Source organism: Phoenix dactylifera, chromosome 8, assembly GCF_009389715.1.
Source record: "Phoenix dactylifera cultivar Barhee BC4 chromosome 8, palm_55x_up_171113_PBpolish2nd_filt_p, whole genome shotgun sequence".
NCBI lineage: Eukaryota > Viridiplantae > Streptophyta > Magnoliopsida > Arecales > Arecaceae > Phoenix > Phoenix dactylifera.
This window is the reverse complement of record NC_052399.1, coordinates 23794331-23814991: the sequence shown is the minus strand read 5'-3', so window position 1 is coordinate 23814991 and position 20661 is coordinate 23794331. Positions and strand designations below refer to the sequence as shown.

General features: G+C 41.2%; 1 protein-coding gene and 2 long non-coding RNA genes across 4 annotated transcripts; 2 read left to right on the top strand and 1 right to left on the bottom strand.

Moving 5' to 3' along the window:
- Nucleotides 1-211: 211 nt before the first annotated feature.
- Nucleotides 212-1427, top strand: LOC113462646. Of its 2 annotated transcripts, XR_003385446.2 has the most exons (4): nucleotides 212-316; nucleotides 401-502; nucleotides 571-852; nucleotides 927-1427. It is a non-coding gene; the product is annotated as an uncharacterized LOC113462646 (long non-coding RNA). The 2 variants fall into 2 exon arrangements; XR_005513073.1 differs by having other exon boundaries at nucleotides 401-852.
- A 1468-nt stretch (nucleotides 1428-2895) lies between these two features.
- On the bottom strand, nucleotides 2896-8892 carry LOC120111642. The gene is made up of 2 exons (XR_005513074.1): nucleotides 8504-8892; nucleotides 2896-3174 (listed from the first exon to the last, which is right to left on the bottom strand). It is a non-coding gene; the product is annotated as an uncharacterized LOC120111642 (long non-coding RNA).
- Nucleotides 8893-16585: 7693 nt separating this feature from the next.
- LOC103706753 (receptor-like protein kinase HSL1) lies at nucleotides 16586-20512 on the top strand. The gene is made up of 2 exons (XM_008790966.4): nucleotides 16586-19365; nucleotides 19457-20512. The coding sequence occupies exons 1-2, from the start codon at nucleotides 16707-16709 to the stop codon at nucleotides 19903-19905; spliced, it is 3108 nt and encodes a 1035-aa protein (XP_008789188.2). The 5' UTR covers nucleotides 16586-16706; the 3' UTR covers nucleotides 19906-20512.
- The last annotated feature ends 149 nt before the right edge of the window (nucleotides 20513-20661 follow it).

The window sequence follows — 20661 nt, the reverse complement described above, 5'->3', positions numbered from 1 at the left end:
ATCAAGATGAAGTTTGATAAGACCAATTAAGTTTGGCATAATCAATCAATCAATAGATTCTAACAGTCCAAGCTTTGGTTTATTACTAATTAGGTGCATATATATTAACTTTTTTTTTTTTTTAGAACAACAGTACCTGATTGAGTTTATGATTATTTTCTCTTAATATTCATTACCTGTGATCTGAAGTTAAATTTACCAACAAACATGCAGGAATGATGTTGACGGCGATGCAAATATCATAACAGCAGTCACAGGTTCAGAGGCTTGCTACAGGAATTCCGACCCAATATCCGGAATGAGAAACTACACCAAGGTGCTGCTACCCCAAATTGCATCTCCTGTGCTTGCAAAATAGCTCTCTTTGAATGTAATACGGATTAGCATCTATGTCTCCCAGGTGGAATAGGGGCATACGGCTTTGCTTATGTGGGTTGTGCCAATATGTCAACTTATTCGGAGTAGCCATTGGCTACACCATCATAGCATCCATAAGTGCTGCGTAAGCTCATGGTACTCTTGTGCAAGGACAAAGCATTCAGTGATCTACTAAACCTTCCCAAATTCCAGAGAATGTAGTTGTCAGGGACCTTGACGAGTTCTTAGAACATGTTTCCTGATGCATGGACGCAGGGCGGTGAGCAAGTCCAATTGTTTCCACAAGAGGGGCCGTTATGCTGATTTCGGTGTCTCCGCCAGTCTCTACATGGTCGTGTTTGGGATCGTTCAGATATTATTCACAACTGCCCAACTTTTTCATAAGCTGCGGTGGCTGTTCATCATCGCTGCAGTCGTGTCCCTTGGCTTACTCCCTCATCGCAGTGGTTCTCTCAGCAGCCAGAGTAATTTCAGGTGCACCACTCTTAATCCGAATCAGAACAAATTTATATAGCAAACAACTTGACCATCAATTATTCTTCTTATAGCACAAACAAGTTGCTCGATAATCTGAATCAAACCTGTGTCCTCAACAAGTGATGCTGGAAAAGCCTTGCTGCAGGAACAGAAGTTGGCGTGGATGTTGATTCAGCTCAGAAAGCTCGAAACGCATTAAAACCGCTTGGAGATATTGCCTGTTCCCATTCATATTCCGTGATTCTATAATAGAAATCCAGGTAGGGCAACTGCTGGCCTGCAGAAAAACACCCCGTGTCTCTTTCAGAAAACTATTCATGACCCAGATAGCTATAATCAAGTGATCGACTCCCCTGGCCTGCACAAAAACACCCCGCGTCTCTTTCAGAAAACTATTCATGACCCGGATAACTATCATCCCTATGGATCTTTTAGGACACTGTGAGATCCCCCCAGCAGAGAACAACGTGATGATGACGAAGGCAAGCCTGATTGGTGTGTCGACGGCCGCAGCATTCTACATCCTTTTTGGCTGCCTTGGTTATGCTGCGTTTGGGAACCAAGCTCCAGGGAACATACTGGGTTTGGATTTTAGGAGCCCCACTGGCTCTGCGGCTTTTCGAATGTTTGCATTGCAGTGCATCTATTTGGTGCATAGCAGGTAATCCCCATGCCAGATCCGCAGAAGAGATTGTCCCTAGAATTTTTCATTGCATGACTAAGACGACGAGCATGTTGGTCCTCAATCTACAATTCCATTAGGTATTCTGCAAGCCGCTTTATGCAGCTGTGGAAACATGGGTTGCCAAAACGTGCCCAAACTTCAAAATCCTGACTCATGAGCATCATTTAACGAGCAACAAAAACTTTGAATGGAGCATCAATATCTGTAGATTGCTCTGGAGAACAGCTTTCGTGTTGATATGCACTCTTCTAGCATGCTGATGCCTTCCTTTGATGACGTATTTGCATTCTTGGGTGCCGTTGGATTCTGGCCTTTAACAGTGTGTTTCCCAGTTGAGATGCACATCTCACGAAGGGGCATCGCAAGGTTCGCACCCAAGTGGATTCTGTTGCAAAGTTTAAGCTTCCTTTGCTTCCTAGTCTCCCCAGCAGCAGCTTGTGCCTTGTGCTTCTATAGAAGGTTCGCAAGGTTCAGCTTTTCGTTGTTACACGGTTCAGTACCATTTTGCAACTGGCAAAAGGACAGGCCTTTGTCGTTCTCAATTGTAATAATCATCAAACGCCTGTAAGCTTCTAAGGATGGTAGATTCCAAAAATTCTAAAATGTACCTAAAACTCTTAAGTAGTGCATATCATATCATTGCATCATGATATTTGTTAGAAGCACTGGTTATCTACTTGAAAGGGAACACCAGAAAGGTGCCACAATAATGCAGTCAAATTAATTTCAAACCTATACATTCAGATAATCTAGCGTTGCCAGCACCTCCAAATTGAAGTGTTAGGAGGACTGGAAATACAGAAGTTGCCAAAATATCTTTGTAGATAACCAAAAGAAGACGCCGGATAAACAATCAAGAACAAACCTCATCCATAGCTTAAAAATAAAGCAGAGCTTTTGGTTCTTTTGTGAACCACGTCATGCACTTAGGTTGCAATAACCAAGGCAGCATCCGATGGTTTCGCACATCCATCGCAAGGTCTATCAAATTTCCAATGCACATTGAAGAATATAAACTTCTCCTGGTAAAGTTTTGCTAATGAGTATCAGATCATGTTACTTCACAACATGATAAAAAGATGCCTTACGCTTTGAAAGCCTGCCGGGAGTGATATTATCCGATTGTTCAGCTTTTGTTATTGTTCTTAAATTTTCATCGAGCATATCTCATGGTTACTTTGAATATAGCATTATTAAATCTCGGAGCCTTCAGACAGCAACGGGGATTCTACACTGCAAGATCACAAAATATTACCTTGTTCGTGAAGCTCTAACTGAGTTGCTTGTCAGTGATACGTCTAAAGTATTTGGACATGATAGTTGAGCAAAAATAAGAAATACTAAGGGACAGAAAATAAGCACATGGATGGTTTATGGTCTAGCTCATTTAGATTCCCAAACAAGTACCCAGGAATAAAAATTACCGAATATGCAAACGGACAATGAAGCTGGCAATAATTTCTGAGATATGGTAGGCAGATGATCTAAAATGACAGTCACACTTTCATGTGTTAACGAGGTAGCAGAAGATGATGCCAAAACATTTCAGATAACTTTACACCCAAACAAAGATCTAAAACAACTGGTTTCAAAGCGTAGCTCCAGCCAAAAGATTCTCCATGATGCAATGGTTCCTGAGATATGGCAGGCAGACAATCTTAAATGACAGTTGCACAGCTAATGTGTTAAGAGGGTAGCAGAAGATAATGTCAAAATATTTCAAATACTTCTACACCCGAACAAAGAGCTAAAATGAATTTTTCAGAGCAAAATGCCAGCCAAGATTTTCCACGATGCGTGTCCTGCTTCAGCTCAGTAGACAATAGCCATGTGAGAATTCTATGGTCAAGAGAAACAAGAAGCTTACCAGTCCACAAGTGGAAACTGATCCAGATGCGCAATCAAGATATCTGATGCACAAATATGGAAGTTGTAGACACTATAATAAACTTCCAACTTCAGATGAATTTGATATGTCTATAGATAAGAGGGCTGGATTCATTACCAATCTAGTATGTCAAGGTGCAAAGTTCTTTGACACACATGACCTTTTTTCTTGAGACATGTTGTGGATACCACCACCAGGGTTTGAACCCTTGACTTCTCCTAAGAGGAGAGGGATGCCTACCAGCTGCCAAGCAGCTGAGCGCGGGTTCACAATCCACCTGCCTACCAAAAACGCTATTTGGCATCAATGCTAAGATAGGAAATGACAGTGTTCAACATCATAGATGCAAAGGCTACATGAATGACCTAATAAAATGCCAACTATCAATGTCAGAAAAGAAGAGAGGAGCGTCATATATATGCTACATGGAAACATAAAAAAACTATGAATGCTAGCAAAATGCAGGCTCAGCATCAGCTTCAGGTATTTCTTTAATAATAATCCGGAAACCTACAAGCCATCGGAATCCTTCTCATCCATTTTGCCCCAAAGAAGACTATATTCTATAGCAAGCTTCATGACATTATTTCTCATCACTTCCATCAACATTTTCTTAGTCCCACTTTGATTGACATACTTTTAAGCTCAAACATGAGCCCCAATCTTGACCAAGTTATAATTTTGTTCTTTGACGTACATAGTCAATTAATTTCCAATCTCATTTTTTCTAATAAAAAACCTCCTATATACTCATAACTATGTCTTTCCTATATTTCAAGAGATACCCACATCAGAAATCCTTTTATCCAATATGCTCATCCTTTCTGATCCTTCTTCACTCCTCAAATTAGACTTGCAGAACATTTCTCACCTTATCAAATTTACTTATCCCCTTATGTCATATAAAGATGCAAGAATAAGGACAACTCTAGGCACATTAGACATCATCCTTACTGCCTTAAGGAACACCTCCTCCTCCATCTACCTAATCCTTTGTACTATATGGCAGACACAATGTTTGCATGTGCTTTATTATAAGCTCATGTCAATCAATTTAAATTAATCTGGGGTCACTATGACAGCACCGCCATATGTAAATGTACTAGAACTGTAGTTCACGCATGCAATTTGACTGTACTAAGAAATACTAAATAACAGAGCATATTTGTTGGATGGAAAGCGTTTGAAGTTTTGAGCAAGGTGGTTTTGAGCATTTGGAAACATTTCTAGAGGTCCCATAGGATACAAGATACACCCAAGGAGGCTGAGGATCTCTAGGTTCATTGGAGATCTAAAAATGGACAGGAAAGCCTGGAGGAGAGGATGAGAAATGATAGTTGCTGCAGGTTGCTGGCAAATTTGGCTGGCAAGGAATAGAAGAGTCCTTAGAAACTCCAGCAGCCCACCTATGGAACTGAACAGGAATATTAAGAGGATGTTGGCTTCATACATGTCACTTGTTAAGGAGAAAGATTCAAGTGCTGACAAGGCTTCTTCAGGAAAATTAGAGTGAAGACTGCTTTTTAATTTTCTTTTGTTTTTCCTCCCTACTTGCTTACACTATTTCCTTTTTGTCTTCCCTTCCCCTTCTTTTGTAATATCTTCTTATTAGTAATAGAAATCTTTACGCACTTTATGCCTATTGTTAGACCACACTTGAAAGTTCACGATCCTTCATGACATAAAGAGATCACCGCAATAACGCAATGAATTTCAAACGTCTTGGAGTTATACATGCGGGGAGAAATTGGAATTAGGGAATAAAAAAATAATAATAATACTCTGATACACATCATTGTATGCAACTGATCCAGTAGAACTACAAACTTTCTGTAACTTCGAAAATCCATTCTCGAATCAACAGCATTTATTAAGCAGAGCTTGACCAATATATTTTAAAGGGGCTTAGTATGAGTCTTTGCAAAAGTTCAAAAGCTACTCAGCAAACATTATTGCAAAGCAAAACCACGAAGGCAGAATTGGCAAATGATGTGATTGTTGATCTTCATATTATTTTATTTAAGTGAAACATGTTTATAAACTTTTGCTGTAGGTTGTTGGAAATTGTTTCCAAAAGCTTGGAAAATTACGGTAATGTTTTAATTTAAAAGAAGAATGGAAATGAAAAATGTAGTCTTTCAATGTTAGGGAGAGACCTATCACAGACTCAAGTTTGAGTCTCCTGGATACCATGCAAAGGAAGATTTCATGACTGGAAATTAAGCTTATCAATCCAAGTGAAGAAGGAGACTGCAATCTAGGTTATCAAGGCTCTATTTCTACAGGTACAGGTACAGCTGTTTTTCTTCTCCTCCTTGCCATTTTTCTTTCACTTAATTCTAGGTTAATGCAGCAGCACCCATCCACCATTGTCCCCTTCAAATCCCTGCTTTCACTGCTAAAGCCTTCTCCCACTGAACACTATTCAGAATTTTTGGCCCCACCAGGAACACAGGTGATATCAGCAGGAAGGCAGCTCCATCACATTAGTTTTCGGAGAACACCAGTGCCAATATTCATATTGAGAAGCCCGCTTAGGGTCAAATGATCCCATTATTTGAAATGTCAAATGCCCAAGAGGCAGTATGACAATTGTCTATATTGATTGCTTTTTTTTATATAAAAGATGTACAAGAATTGTAAATAGCAGATATATTTCCTGTTTACAAACAATTGGAAGCAAAATCAAAATACTTGATCTATGTTCTACTATTAGAAAAAATAAAATTGGTAATTCAACCATATGTAACCTGGACTATTATCCTCTAAAGTATATCCAATATATCACAACACAGCAGAGTTGAAGCATCAAAGACAACCTGAACAACATATGCAATAGGGTTAGACAGGAGAAAGATTGCCGGATGCAGCCTTCATGACATTATATAGGTTTGAAGTCTCAATGAGAGGATGGAAGAGAAACGGGAGTAAGAAATGGTCACTTGGAGATCAAAGCAGATAGGCAACCAAGCAACATAGAAGTTTTCGCAAGAACTACTGAAGAATCAGATGATGATAATACTTGCACTGTGCTAGGGTAAGAGATGGTAAAATCAAAAGCATCCACTTAAAAACAATACCATCTAGGAACCTAAAGTGACTTGCAATCAATGTGAAGAAGCTTATACTATCAATGATACATATTGAGACCAGCAGATTAAGTTGAAAAAGTCAGGAGAAAAATTCTATGCCAGAAGAAGGGGAGCTCAGGATCCAAAATTTTTTGCAAAGGTAGCTGATGTTTCATCAGATATAAGCGGCAAAAGCATTGAAACTAGCAATGGTCATGTAAATTAGATAAAAAATACAGATGCAAATGCTAAAATATGAAGGGCAAGCAATGTTGACATAATCATTAATGTAAGCATTTTGTATCTATTTGACATTATCAAAACACAAATTGCTGTAGGACCCGTTTCCCCTTCCAGTACTAAACGAACCAAATGTGGGAGTAGATTTATGACTTATTTACTATAGTAAAAAAAGCAAACAAGAACCTGATATCATTGAAACCTTATTTTCTCCAGCATAATAAAAAAAATGTTTTAAGTCATTGGTAGGATGAATCAAACTTTATGCTCGAATTTGGATGATCAGACAATGGACATGAAAATGGTAGACCCCAAACTTCACCTAAATAATTGCAGAGGGAACCATTCAGCATACAGACTGGACAGCAGAGAGCGAAACAGCTAGCATTTTGTGGTTCAGTGAGCTGGCAGCTCGGGATACAGACTATTAGTAGGTTCTTTGCCCATACTAGTCTGAGATTTCGTTCTAGACAAAGAGAAAAAATAGTAAATTGAAAAAGGTGGATCAGCAGCATTACCTCAACTATAAAGTTAAGAACCTTCTTGGCTAGCTAAGAGATAAAGTATAAGTGTAGAAAAAATTGAAGCAAGGGAAAGGTCATGTCCTAACAGCCTTGAAACTCGGACCCTGGTTTGATTGAAATGATTCTGTCCAAATTAGTCCCAGTTATTTTCAGGTTCATTTAGATTGGAAACAAAGCTATCCCCTTGCAACCTGGAATTTTAACAAGTTATTCTCAAACTTAAAATTCATTGTCAATCACCCCAATATGTTGGTGTAGAATCTTACTTCGGTGATATGAAGTAAAACCACTTAAGCGTATTAGAAACAAGTACTGCAACAACCATAAGAAGATGGATAATTTTTTTTAGAAAAAAAATGGGACTAATTCATTAAGAACATGAATTAAAACGCTAAAAGAAGGATCCCAAGGATGGCATCCTCTCCAAACGATCAACAAGGTTCAGCTTACAAGAATAAAAAACTAAGCACAGGCATTATCTTCCATCACTTCTTGTCACTTACACTACCAATCCAACCTTTTGAGAACAATATAATCTGCTCCCCAACATTGTTCACACCTTCGGATTGACCCCTGACTGATCAGATGGCAACCTCGATAGGTGGATTCTCAAATCCTAAAACAAAAATGGGGTGGACTTAACCAAATACGTTTTTAAAAAAACAACTATGTTTTACTCAAATGTTAAAGATCACAAATTAGGGGAAAAAATGACATGAATGGAAGATTAGCACTCAACCATCCATATAAAGCATTAGAAACAAGAACTTTGTTTTTTATTTCCAAACATATCATGGAAAGTGCCATCACACAGTCATATATTGCTAATATATTCCGCATCTAAATTTTCGTTCAATTCCAAAATTTTATAGCACATACGAAAGAAACTCAAATCAAAGGCTCCAACAAATCACAAAACGAAACCTCACACAGGTAGAAAAATATCAAATTGACAAACACCCGACTGCTACTAGCAAGAAAGATCAAAGATTTTCCATAGATATAGAGAGAAACAGCCACAGATATTTAACTAAAAACATAGAGAATGTACATTTGGGGATCAAACGGAGGAAAGAACATCAAGATTCATACAAGACGAGCAAAGAAAGATTTCCTCCACAACAAAACCTAATCACATTTGTGAAAGTAAATAGAGGGGATCAAATAAAATAAGCTAAGAAGCATCACATTTCCCAGAGAGCGACGAAATCTATGTGCGAGAGGGGAACGAGGAGCGAACCCAAAAAGGTATATCTGTTAGCGGCCGAGATAAAGACTGCTGCCTGGCTTCACCCTGTCTGCCGTATATGTACACCGTATACGAAGGGATGGCGGAGATCCGGACGCCGGGTCATGGATCTAGGACGGAAGGCGGGAGTGGAGGCGCCGAGGGGCGGCGGCGCCGCCGGAGGGGCCCGAGTTCCTGGGAGGCGAGGAGGAAACCCTCGGTGGCCATCGGGAGACAGGAGAGAGGGGAAGCCGGAAGGAGGGGAAGGGGAAAAGAAGTGGAGGGATGGAGCATCGGGGAGATCGGACGGCTTTGGAAGTCGGTTTATTATTTTCTTTGGTTGTCGTTCCCGCTCTCTCCGGGGGAGAAAGCGAGGCTTTAAAGGCGCACCAGGGTTTTGTTTGGACCCCGGCAGCCGTTTCAATTTACCGACATGCCAAAGGTTTTAAATTCCTCGATATTTATTTTTTAAAACGTTCTTATAAATAATTATAAAAAAGATCTGGGCCGAGGCCCAATTGTGTTATCGGCATAGAGGGAAAAGAAGTCATTGATTTCATCTAAATAGTTCCACTGGGACTTTGAGATAAGTGCATTGTCGACAAGCTGGCATCCTTCGACTGTGACATGACAATGTTCAGAATAAACATTATCATATTAAATTCTTCTATACAATCTTGACTACTTTATTATAGAAATTATATAGGATAATAATGTCAGAACATAGGACTACACTAACACAAGATACTCAACTCCATGAAATCACATTACAATCTAGTTGACCTACTCTAAGAATGTAGTGCAATTTAAGGTCTATTTTTAATAGAAATGTATTTCCACTAATTACAAAGATGCAAAGCGCAGTTAACTATAAATTTTGTATTTGCATGCAAAGTTATCCATTGATTGAATGTGGATTTCAAAATGCATCATTCATTGCATTCCACCCCAATGAAAAGCTCAGTGCCAACCATCTAAATTACACGCATAGGTGATAAGGGCCATGGGCCTAAGGCCCATAGATTTAATCTTCTTAAAGAGCTCGCCAAGTTTATGTTTCATCGAGGCACTGCTTCGATCAGCCAGCCAGCTAAAGCGAAGAAAAATATACTAATTCCTTTCGAGGGATCTTATGTCGCTAGCGCAAATCTAATAAGAGAGAAAAAAAAGGGCACTTCCTTAAAACTACGCTGCCACCTCGTGAAATGATGCCGAGGCATAATTTATCCCTCATTCTCCTTCCTCTTTTAGTCTGCGGACCAGCAAATCAGTAATGGCGATGGACGCCAACCATCTCGTCCTTTCCCCTCCCATCGGTTTTTTGGTCAACACCGACCCTCTTGCTCAGGTATGCCGAACCGCATGCCATCTGAGGTCATATCGATCTAAAAATGCAAACCAAAAATTTTTTAAAAACAAAAAAAATATTAAAAATGCATAAAAAATATTAAATATTTAAAATGCAAACCAAAAATTAAATGAAAAATTAAAATATTTACTGGAACAAAATTAGGATTAAAAAAAATAAAATTGAGCCACATAAGAAGAAGGCTCTCTCTACTCACGCCTCACCAAAGACAACATCTTTCATTCTTTCCCTTCTTTCTATTTTCTCCTATTTATAAAACACACTGTCTCTTGCATCTCGCTACAACTAAAATATAAACTCAAATATATTAAGCCTAAAGTTCCACCAAACTAAAATAGGCTCACACTAAAAGACAAACTATTGCAACTCGTATTGGAATAAAAAATAAAGATAAAATAGGAATAGAATCTTCATATAAATAGGACAAGTAGTGAACTTCCAATACTCTCTCTCATTGTGAAATTCATGCCAACAATATTAAACTTGTCAAAATTATACAATAACATCAATATGTAATAACTATCGAACCAATTAAATAATAAAGCTTCTTTATTAGTTTGAATAGTTACTCTTTCATTAACTCGTACTCTTCGATGCATATGTCAAAATCGACGATGTGCTTCAACACTTTTTCTCAGCATTGATTCCATATTTACTATACTAATATTTCATATAACATCTAACTTATGCCAACAAGCATCAAGTTGCTAGTTGCGATCAAGCATCGATTTTTTATCTTTACTTGAGTAGCTTTAAGTATCTATATATAGTTCTACACATGAAATCAAATCCTCATACATAGAGTCTTCGAATAACTTAAAAGTTAGGTGTAGCTTCAAGATTAAATGATGTACCAAAAATTATGTCGAATAGTATGGCATAACATGAATCATCTCTACCAAGCATACCTTTTTGTTGCTTGATCTCTAAAGCTACTTCAAAATTAGTCAACTTTCAATTATCATGGCTTGAGCGCAAGACTCTTTTGTAGAATTTGATTCCTCAATATAAATTTCTACAACTAGATCAACTTTAACATCATTTGATTCTTTAATTGATTTTTCAATTATGATCTTTTTTGAACTTGATACAATATCCATACGCATAAGTTCTTCTTGCTTCAAATTTTCTTCTGAACCTGATTGATTCTCAAGCTAATTAACCTCTTGCCATGCTTTAAGTCTTCCGAACTTGATCCCATCTCTAAGTGATCAAGCTCCTCCTACTTCAAATCTTCATCTTTAACCCAACTTTGTTCTTCTTTTGGATTTTGATGAAAGCTTAAAACCAAAATCCATTCTTCAGGTAATTTTTATTTGAGCTATCTTAACTTGCTAGAACTTGAGTGGAGGGTCGCAAGAATATCCCAAGCTTTCTTCGCCTCTTGTATATTCTGGATATGGATATAATTTTCTTTATCAACTGAAACTTAAATAATTTACATTACCTTCCTAAATTTCAAATTCTATCTCCTTCCTACAATCTTATTGTTGAGAGTATCTATTGGCATCGTCTTTAACTCATCCAAAATATCCCATAAATCTTGTTCTATCAAATAAGACTTGACAATAACTTTCTAAATTATATATTGGGTATTATTTAGATTATGAAAAGAAATAGTAGTAGTAAAAGCAGCTATATTGATGCTAGTGTGGTCTAGCATATTGAACCTATTGGGAGAGAATATAGTAGCATCAATCATATGATTTACCTCTTGAATTATTAAAATAAAAATCCACATGCTTGCATCACGTACAACAAAATACTAGAAGATGTTCAACCACACCAAGCTATGAACACATGAACCACCAACAATCAAATTGCTGTTCTAAAAATTGTGCTCCGAATAAATCTGATCGAAACTGCAAACCACTCGACCACTCTCCAACCTCACTTTGATATTATGTAGAATGTCATGCTACTTGGAGTAAATCGATCGTGCCATTCTAAGATCTAGAGCAAACACACAAAAAAAATAGCAAGAAAGTGATGGTGAAAAAAACATTGGAAGAAAGAAAAAATATTTATTAAAAAAATGATCTATACAAAAAGACTCTCTATTCGTGCCTCAACAAAGAGGACACCTTCCTTACTCTTTTCTATAAGACCACACTCTCTCTCCTACTACAAGATAAATATGGGCATCTCAATTCAACTAAAAAATAAATTCAAATGTATTAAGGCTAAAGCTCAACCTAGCTGGCACTAAAAAAACAAATAATTTCAACTAGTATTAAAATAGAAAATAAAAATAAATTAGAAATAAAATTATAGTAATGGACTTCCAACAATGTGGACTGTGTGCCCCACTCTTCTCTCACTAGAGCTGATCGCCTCGTGATAGTCTTTTTTTTTTCTTTTTTTTGGAGGTGGGTGGGTCGGCCGCTCAAACTACTTTTACATGAGCACAACCAGCTACATCACTAGCAAAAATACTAGTAAAAGTAGAAGGAACTAAAAATTGCTGGATCCATAGAAACTCTTCTGAATGCTGAGCAACGAAAGAGGCGACGTAATCAGCAGTTTGGTTCGCCTCCCGCGATAGTCTTTTCGTCAGTGATGAGAGGCGAAGAAGCATGCAAGATTCTGCGAGAAAGAAGCTGGCCAGCCGGTTATAATTGCATGCAGGCTGGATGGGTCGTCTCGAACGACGGGAGGGGAGGAGGATTCGACGTCCTCCCGTATGCTACTTGTTTGCTCTGATGCTGAGTGAGGTCCGATCTGAAGTTCTGGAAGCAGTCATCCGCGCCTGGTGGCTGGGCTTGGAAGGCTCAGAGAAAGAAGGTTTCAATTATAGTATGATTCAGGATTCCACGTGCTGTCTTTGGATTCTTTTGATAAGACAGACCTTCAGCCATAAATCCAATCAATACGTGTGCTCGAGCACCAGGCAAGCATTTGAAATCCGTCACCTTTTTAAGTGGCTTCTCGCCTTTGTGGTTCCATTGAGGGCATCCTTTTTCACGCAGCGGTTGATTCAACATAAAAAGCTGAATCATTCTGCCATTTGTCATGGGACAGGGTCGTGCCTTCCTCGCAGATCCTACGGTTGGTGGTAAAATGACAGATCATCAACCGCGTGATGCTACAATCACAGCCTCTCCCTTGATTTGCTGCCTTTTTTTTTTTGGGTGGCAGCACATTACTACCGTATTTCTCGGGAAAAAAAAGAAAGAAAAAGCTTGCTGCATTTTATGCCACTAGATGCTCAAATGTTGATGTCGATCGTATGAACCTTTTCCTACAATTCATTGGAACACAATGTTTGATTTCTTAGCTAAGTTTAAATCTAAGTCCAGCATTGATCCAATCAATCCAAAATAGCAGCATGTCACGTCCCTTGTATCCCATGATTTCAGGACAAGTTCTACCAAGATTGTTGCATGAGCATTGTTAGCCACGGGAACATCTGCTTAATTTTCAGAATCTGGTTCGATCGGCTCAAAGTTTTTCAATTCCTAGCCATGCTTGAAGCCATTTTCTTTTAGTATATAAGTTCAACCTTGGCGTGCTAATTGAGCCCTCTGCCTCTTGCTACCGTGCCTTTGGCTGGTCATGAACGGGCAGGGTTTCATCCAAAAGTAACCTCTTAGGCCAGAATAAATAGAGAATGAAAGAATATTTGCATGTCCTCACGGTGGATTAGAAATGATGAAATAATATTTAACATGCTTTGCAGGCGAGATCGCCAAAAGCTTTGCTAAAATGTGAGATTTTGCCATTTACGGTACGTAGTTGTTTGGGATTTGCCTGTATTATATTTTTCATTCATTATTTATGCCATAGGAGAACATGACCTGGGGAATGGTTTAGTCAATAGTGGGCTTCCAGTATGCCCCACAAGAAGGGACTCAAGTGAACTGAAGCTCCGGTATATGCCTTTCAAGTTAATTTTCCTCAAAAAAATTTGGGAATTATGTCTTTATATATACATAGAATACATTTTTTAGCGCAAATGAAATTAACCTTTAATATACAAATATAAAAGTCTCTCTCTATTCATAATTAATAACAAAATAATATATAATATGTTTTTTGATCAATTAATATTATTTTGAGCTTAATCAAGATGGGTTTGAGCAAGCCAAGCGAAATTTTAGTTCAGCTTGTTTACTAACTGGATTAGTCAAATAAAAGTTAAAATTTCAAGCTGCTCATAAACAGTTCGCTTATTCGACAGCTCTAGGCAGCATCTCAAGTTCAATCATCTCCTAAATTTTTGACGATGTTCCAAATTTCGGTACATCTTACGACCAGCCTTGGTCAGCATTTTTTATATGCCCCATTCTTCTAAAAATTAAAATGAGTAAATAAATATAGCTTTAAACTGTGTTCACAACTCAATACTTGAATCAAAAACTTGGTCCACGATACCAGTAGTTTGGAATCGCTGGATTGGGCCTAGCAGCAAGATAGAGTTCACTGGACCTAATAGGGGACCTTTGTCAACCACCAATCAGTATAGCCAGTAGCTATAGGTCGCTGGACCTAATGAAGGAGCTTTACCCACCACCACTCAGAATCTGAATGCTCTAATTTTCTAAGACGACCCCACCTCTGGTTCCTGGACGGGTCATTCTTTTAATCTTTTGACGCCATAAAGCTCAGCTCCCATTTCTCTTCTCTATCACGGCGTGCCTCACAAGTTAGACTGTGACCTTGTAGCTTTTGATTCAAGGGCATGACACGTGCAAACCACTTGAATTGCATCAGTCCGATAAATAAAAGATGCACTTCAAACAAAATATAATCTGTTATGTTGAATGCACGAAGAAATGTTACATGAGGCAACTATGAGATACCATTATTCCCGGAGTTAAGTTCAAGCAAGCACTCTTCTAAGCTACAAACCGGCGGCTAAGCTTCTCATAATTGAACTTGCCTACCTCTGATTTTTTTTTTTTCTTTTTTTTTTTTCCTTTTTCTTTCTAGAAGACGGTTTTCTAGAAGCAAGTTAGGAAAAAATATCTTCTTTTCGGTTACCATCCCTTTCATTTTAATCCATTTCAACGGTCAATAGTTTCAACTGGACAGCATATATGGATCGCATCCTCGACCAACCACTTGAATGGCCCCTAAAAGTTGGGCTTAGATAATGATTAATCGCCTCTAAAATAACTTTAGTTATTAGTATTGATCCCTTAGCCAGTTAATCTATCTATAAAATTATTTACTATTTGGTTGTTATGTGTTGTTGCTCATCATGAGTGCCCTCTTGTAAGAAGTAAAGGGAAAATAATAAAGATGGCCGGGGAAAACCAGTAAAAAATAAAATCATTGAAAAAAAATAAAGGCTTCGAAGGGTCGCAGCAATGGCCGATGTTACTTCACTTTTTTCTAATTTTTTTCGTTCATTAGTTATGCGAGGTTATTCATGTTGTTCTAAAAATTGTTGGACTGGTTAACTAGACATAACATATAAAAAAAAGGGACTGAACATGAATTATCTAACTGAAAATCGATCATAATTTTTATTGTACATCTAATATGTGGAATCTAGTTAAACATGGACTCTCTGTGAGCCATAGCTAGATCATCGTACTCCGATTATGAAGAGCCAGGATACTCCATGATGGATGTTTTCGTACTGCGTGAGGGTTATGCAATCTTTGATAGCCGCTAAACGTAAATTACTCAGTTACGTGGTGGTTTGCGTCCGTCATAATTAAAAGAAAAGAAAAGAAAAGGGTTCTGCTCTTCGTGCAATTTCCAGGCAGGGGCAGCCCCATTCACTCAAGTCGCCCCGACGACTCGATTCCTTGTTTTTTTTTTGGTTCGAACCTTCAACGAAGGCGGCTTGACTTGACTAAAGGGCACCCAATGCCGTCACGTCCGCATCAAATGGCACTCGTGAAATCTGCTAGCGTGAGAGGTTGGGAAGTAGCTCCTCACAGCAAACATCTACATCCCCTCAAACGAGATCGCCACGCAAGCAGACAAATGCGGGTGACTTCGACTTGGATGTCATGGCATTAACAGATTGCGCATAATGTGTAGTCCATGCAACTGAGGCACTCATCAGCTTGCTGTCCATGGAAATTTCCATGTAGTAAATGCGAGCACGTCTCATCATGGACCACGAGCACGGGTTGACCGTGGACCATGAGCACGCATTGACCGTGGACCGTGATAGTGCACCGAACCAGCAATGACCATACTCGGTGGGCAGAATGGAGTGCAGGCGTCCCAAACAAGCAGCGGGGAAACCATACTTCGGACCTCCTTTTTACTTGTATCTATGGAAATCAATTGCCTCGCGATTTCTTTAATAAACTTTTGACAGCACCTGGGGTCTTAATTTGGTGGAAAGTATAACAGTCCAGTTCACTTGTCTTCTTTGAAAGCCAAAAATTTTGTGAGCTGCAATTTCATATCACAAGATTGAGTGAGTTGGTGACCAAAAAGAGCAGCCCTAATGTTTTATTTTCATGTCATTAAGATTTTATTAACAAATGACTTCCTCCAATCATAGACCCATTGAGAGAGAATATCATTTATTGTTTCAATAAAAATAATGCCTATTATTTCCCCGTCGAGCGTGAGATATGAGTTTTGAAATAAAAGGACGATTATTATGACTTGTTACTAGTGTTATTGGCCGGCATGATGAAAAGTTTTGTTTTTACTAGTTCCATGATTGTTTACAGAATAAAATAATATTTCACATTAACTGAAAAATAATAGTAAAATATTACGAATATTGATGAGTGCCAATGACCCTTAAAATCTTCTTTTTTACCGCACCAGTCCCCGTCAGAATCACCACCAGTTGCACTTCGACGAACCAATATAAGGATCGGCAACCTAGTAGTGTTTCGAGCAACCCCAAACTGAGAGCATATATCAATGGCGGCAAAGTCCAGTTCACCATCCACCTACACTCTTCCCTCCATCCCTCCTCTCGTCCACGTACTTTCCTTCCTCCTCCTTTCCTCCTCTTTCCTTCCAAGATCCACGTCCCAAAGTACATCCCAGGAAGACGAGAAACGAACTCTCCTAAAGATAAAGGCCGACTGGGGAAACCCTTCCGCTCTCAGCTCCTGGAATAACTCCGCCGCCACTCATTGCAACTGGACTGGAATTCTCTGCGACGATGGCTTCGTTACTGAGATATTCCTTAGCAACCAAGGACTCGCAGAACAGATTCCTCCGGCCATGTGTGACTTCAAAAACCTCTCTTATCTCGATCTCTCTTATAACAATCTCCCCGGACCCTTCCCCACCACTCTCTACAAATGCTCCAATCTCAAATACTTGGACCTCTCTCAGAACCTCTTCGTCGGCGAGCTCCCCGTCGACATCGACCGACTGTCGCCCCGACTCACCTATCTTAGCCTCTCTAACAATAATTTCAGCGGCGACATTCCCGCTTCCATCGCCCGGTTTCCGGCCATCCAGTCACTGTGCCTGGACAACAATCTCTTCAACGGCTCGTTGCCGGCGGAGCTTAGCAACCTCCGTACTCTGGAGACCCTCACTCTCGCCTATAACCCCTTCGCCCCTGCGAGAATTCCTCCAGAATTTGGCAATTTGACGCGATTAAGTTTTTTCTGGATGACGAAAATGAATCTTTTGGGTGAAATCCCGGAGTCCTTGGGGAAATTGACAGAGCTCGAGCAATTGGACCTGGCGTGGAATTCTCTGAATGGGACAATTCCCCGTTGGATCTGGAAACTGGAGAAGCTAAAGTATCTGTATCTATATGCAAACAAATTCTCCGGCGAGATCAACGGGACGATCGGAGCCCTAGGCTTGGTCAAGCTTGACGTCTCCAAGAACAAGCTGACTGGATCCATACCGGAGGATATCGGAAAGCTCAAGAATCTCTCTGTTCTATTTATGTACGACAATATCTTATCCGGCGAGATTCCAGCAAGAATCGGACTGCTGCCCAACTTGTATGACATCCGGCTCTTTAACAATAGTCTCACGGGGGTTTTGCCGCCGGAATTGGGGAAGCACTCCGGGCTGTGGAATATTGAAGTCCAGTGGAACAGAATCTCCGGCGAGTTGCCGCAGCATCTCTGCTACCGCAAGATTCTGACCTCGGTGAACGTGTTCGACAACAACTTCACCGGTGAGGTGCCAGCATCTCTTGGGGACTGCTCGACGCTGGATAACATTCAGCTCTACAGGAATGGATTCTACGGCGACTTCCCCACCGGAATCTGGTCGGCTGTTAACCTCACCACCGTCATCATCAGGGAGAACGCCCTTTCCGGCACTCTTCCAGACGAGCTCTCGTGGAATCTAACACGGTTAGAACTGGAAAACAACAGATTCTCCGGCAAGATCCCGTCGTCGGCGAAGAATCTGTTGGTGTTCAAAGCAAGGAACAATTTGTTCTCCGGCGAGATCTCGGCGACACTAGCGGGTATCTCTCGGCTCCAGGAACTCTCTCTTGGTGGCAATCAGATCTCGGGCTCTATCCCGCCGGCGGTCTCGGGGTTGAAGTCTCTCACAATCCTCGACCTCAGAGACAACCGGCTCTCCGGCGAGATCCCGGCGACGCTCGGATCCCTCCCGAGTCTGACATCCCTCGACCTCTCCGGCAACCAGCTCTTCGGGGCGATCCCGCCGGCGATCGGCAACCTCAAGCTCAACTTCCTCAATCTCTCATCCAACCAACTCTCTGGCGAGATCCCGACCTCGCTTCAGAACCAAGCCTACGAGCTTAGCTTTCTAGCCAATCCCGGCCTCTGCTCGTCCTCCAACTCCATCAAGAATCTCCACACGTGTGGATACCATTCGGACGGCTTGGATAAGCTCTCAGTGCAATTCCTCGTCGTCGTCCCGCTCCTCGGTGCCCTCCTCTTCCTCGCCGTCGTCGCAATCGGTTTCAAGACGGTGAGGGAGCACCGCCGAAGGAGAATGGACGATGACGATCTAGCCTCATGGAAGCTCACGTCGTTCCACGCTCTAGATTTCACGGAGCACAACGTCGTCCAGGGGCTCACTGAAAGCAACTCCATCGGGAGCGGTGGATCGGGAAAGGTCTACCGGATCGTCGTCGGCAATCGTGCCGGGGAGGTCGTCGCTGTTAAAAAGATTTGGAGCAGCAGAACGCTGGACTCCAAGCTGGAAAAAGCGTTCCAGGCGGAAGTCGAGATCCTGGGTTCCATTCGGCACGTCAATATTGTGAAGCTCTTGTGCTGCATCTCAAAAGACGATTCCAAGTTGCTCGTGTACGAGTACTTGGAGAACGAGAGCCTGGACCAGTGGCTGCACAAAGCGCAGAGAACGGACAGGGGCTCGGGTCGTTCTGATCCATTGGATTGGCCGACAAGGCTGAGGATTGCCATCGGAGCGGCACGGGGGCTCAGCTACATGCATCACGATTGCTCTCCGCCCATTGTGCATCGCGATGTGAAGTCCAGCAACATACTATTGAATTCAGAGTTTGATGCCAAGATTGCGGACTTTGGTCTGGCTCGGATGCTGGTTCAAGCCGGCGAGCCTGACAGCGTCTCAGCCATAGCAGGCACCTTCGGATATATGGCTCCAGGTAATCTTTGCTCGTACTTTGATTGTTCTAACAAACCAACCAATATATGATGACGGTGTGCCCAAGTAATATATGCTTGTTTTGGTTGCAGAGTGCGGACAGGTAAGGAAGGTCAACGAGAAGGTGGATGTGTTCAGTTTTGGGGTGGTTCTTTTGGAGTTGGTAACAGGAAGGGGAGCCAACGATGGGGACGAGCATGGATGCCTGGCAGAATGGGCATGGCGCCGCTACCAGGAGGGTAGCAGGGTGATTGATATCATAGACGAGGAGATTCAAAATCCCCGGGTTTACATCGATGAGATGGAGGTAGTCTTCAGGCTAGCCCTGTTCTGCACTGGAAAAGTGCCTTCGGGCAGGCCTTCGATGAAGGAGGTGTTACAAGTCCTAATAAAGTGCGGCCAACGGCTGGGGCCTCCAAATATGCTACACCGCGAGTTTGATGCAGCTCCCCTTCTGCAAACCAAAAAGGGTAGCCGGCGGGGAAGCGCGTCAGATACCGGTGAAGGAGAAGGCCGCAACTATTTGGCGGGTGTGGTTTAGGTGTGAGTACTGCTGCCTCTATTATTCTGCCTCAGCATCTGAGAATCCAGATTCTCTCCCTCTCCTTCATCGATAAAGGTTGCGGGAAGTAGTTTACTTCATTTTCAGTCGATAAAGAGAATCCAGACCCTCTCACTTGGTGGCGCGCTAATGGAGGAGATCCATTCCGTATCGCCGGCCATCCGTAATCTGCAGAGGGTGGCGAGGCATGCTGATACCGGCAGGGGGTGCTACCTCCTCTGCTGCACGCGGCTCCGCACGCTGCCTCAGTATGGACTTGTGGACGCTGCGTGCTGGCCAGCATGCGTCCTCCATGGGCGTGACAGGGGCTCGGGCAGAGAAAACACAACTCAACATGCTCTGCCCCGTCCAATCATCGCCCTTAACTTGATGCAGGAACGATGGATGTTCGAGCTGGACCATTCTAGTGGCTGGAGAGGATCTGAACTACGCTGAACACACACGGTCAACCCAAAAGATGAGCAATCGTTACAGGCAGCTCGGCATTTGTAAAAGAAATATGATCTCCTTGTATATATTTCTGCAACAATATTTGCATATGTAAATACTCAAGATTTCTCCCCTAACTACATCGGCCTCATGACTACTGCATGTGTAACAAGAGAGTTCAAAACCATAAGCTCCAGGCAGATAAAAGCTAATTCAGCTTCCCTTTATTAATGAGATGCAGAACTTTAAAGCAGAATGAAAAAGTTACATGGGAAAGAGGGAGAGGAAGGAATGAGAAAAGTTGGC

Excerpts from the sequence above, each read along its gene's own strand:
- LOC103706753 (XM_008790966.4), top strand. The coding sequence starts at position 16,707 with ATGGCGGCAAAGTCCAGTTCACCATCCACCTACACTCTTCCCTCCATC. Across the intron at positions 19,366-19,456 it reads CTTCGGATATATGGCTCCAG|AGTGCGGACAGGTAAGGAAG; the intron begins GTAATCTTTGCT and ends TTTTGGTTGCAG.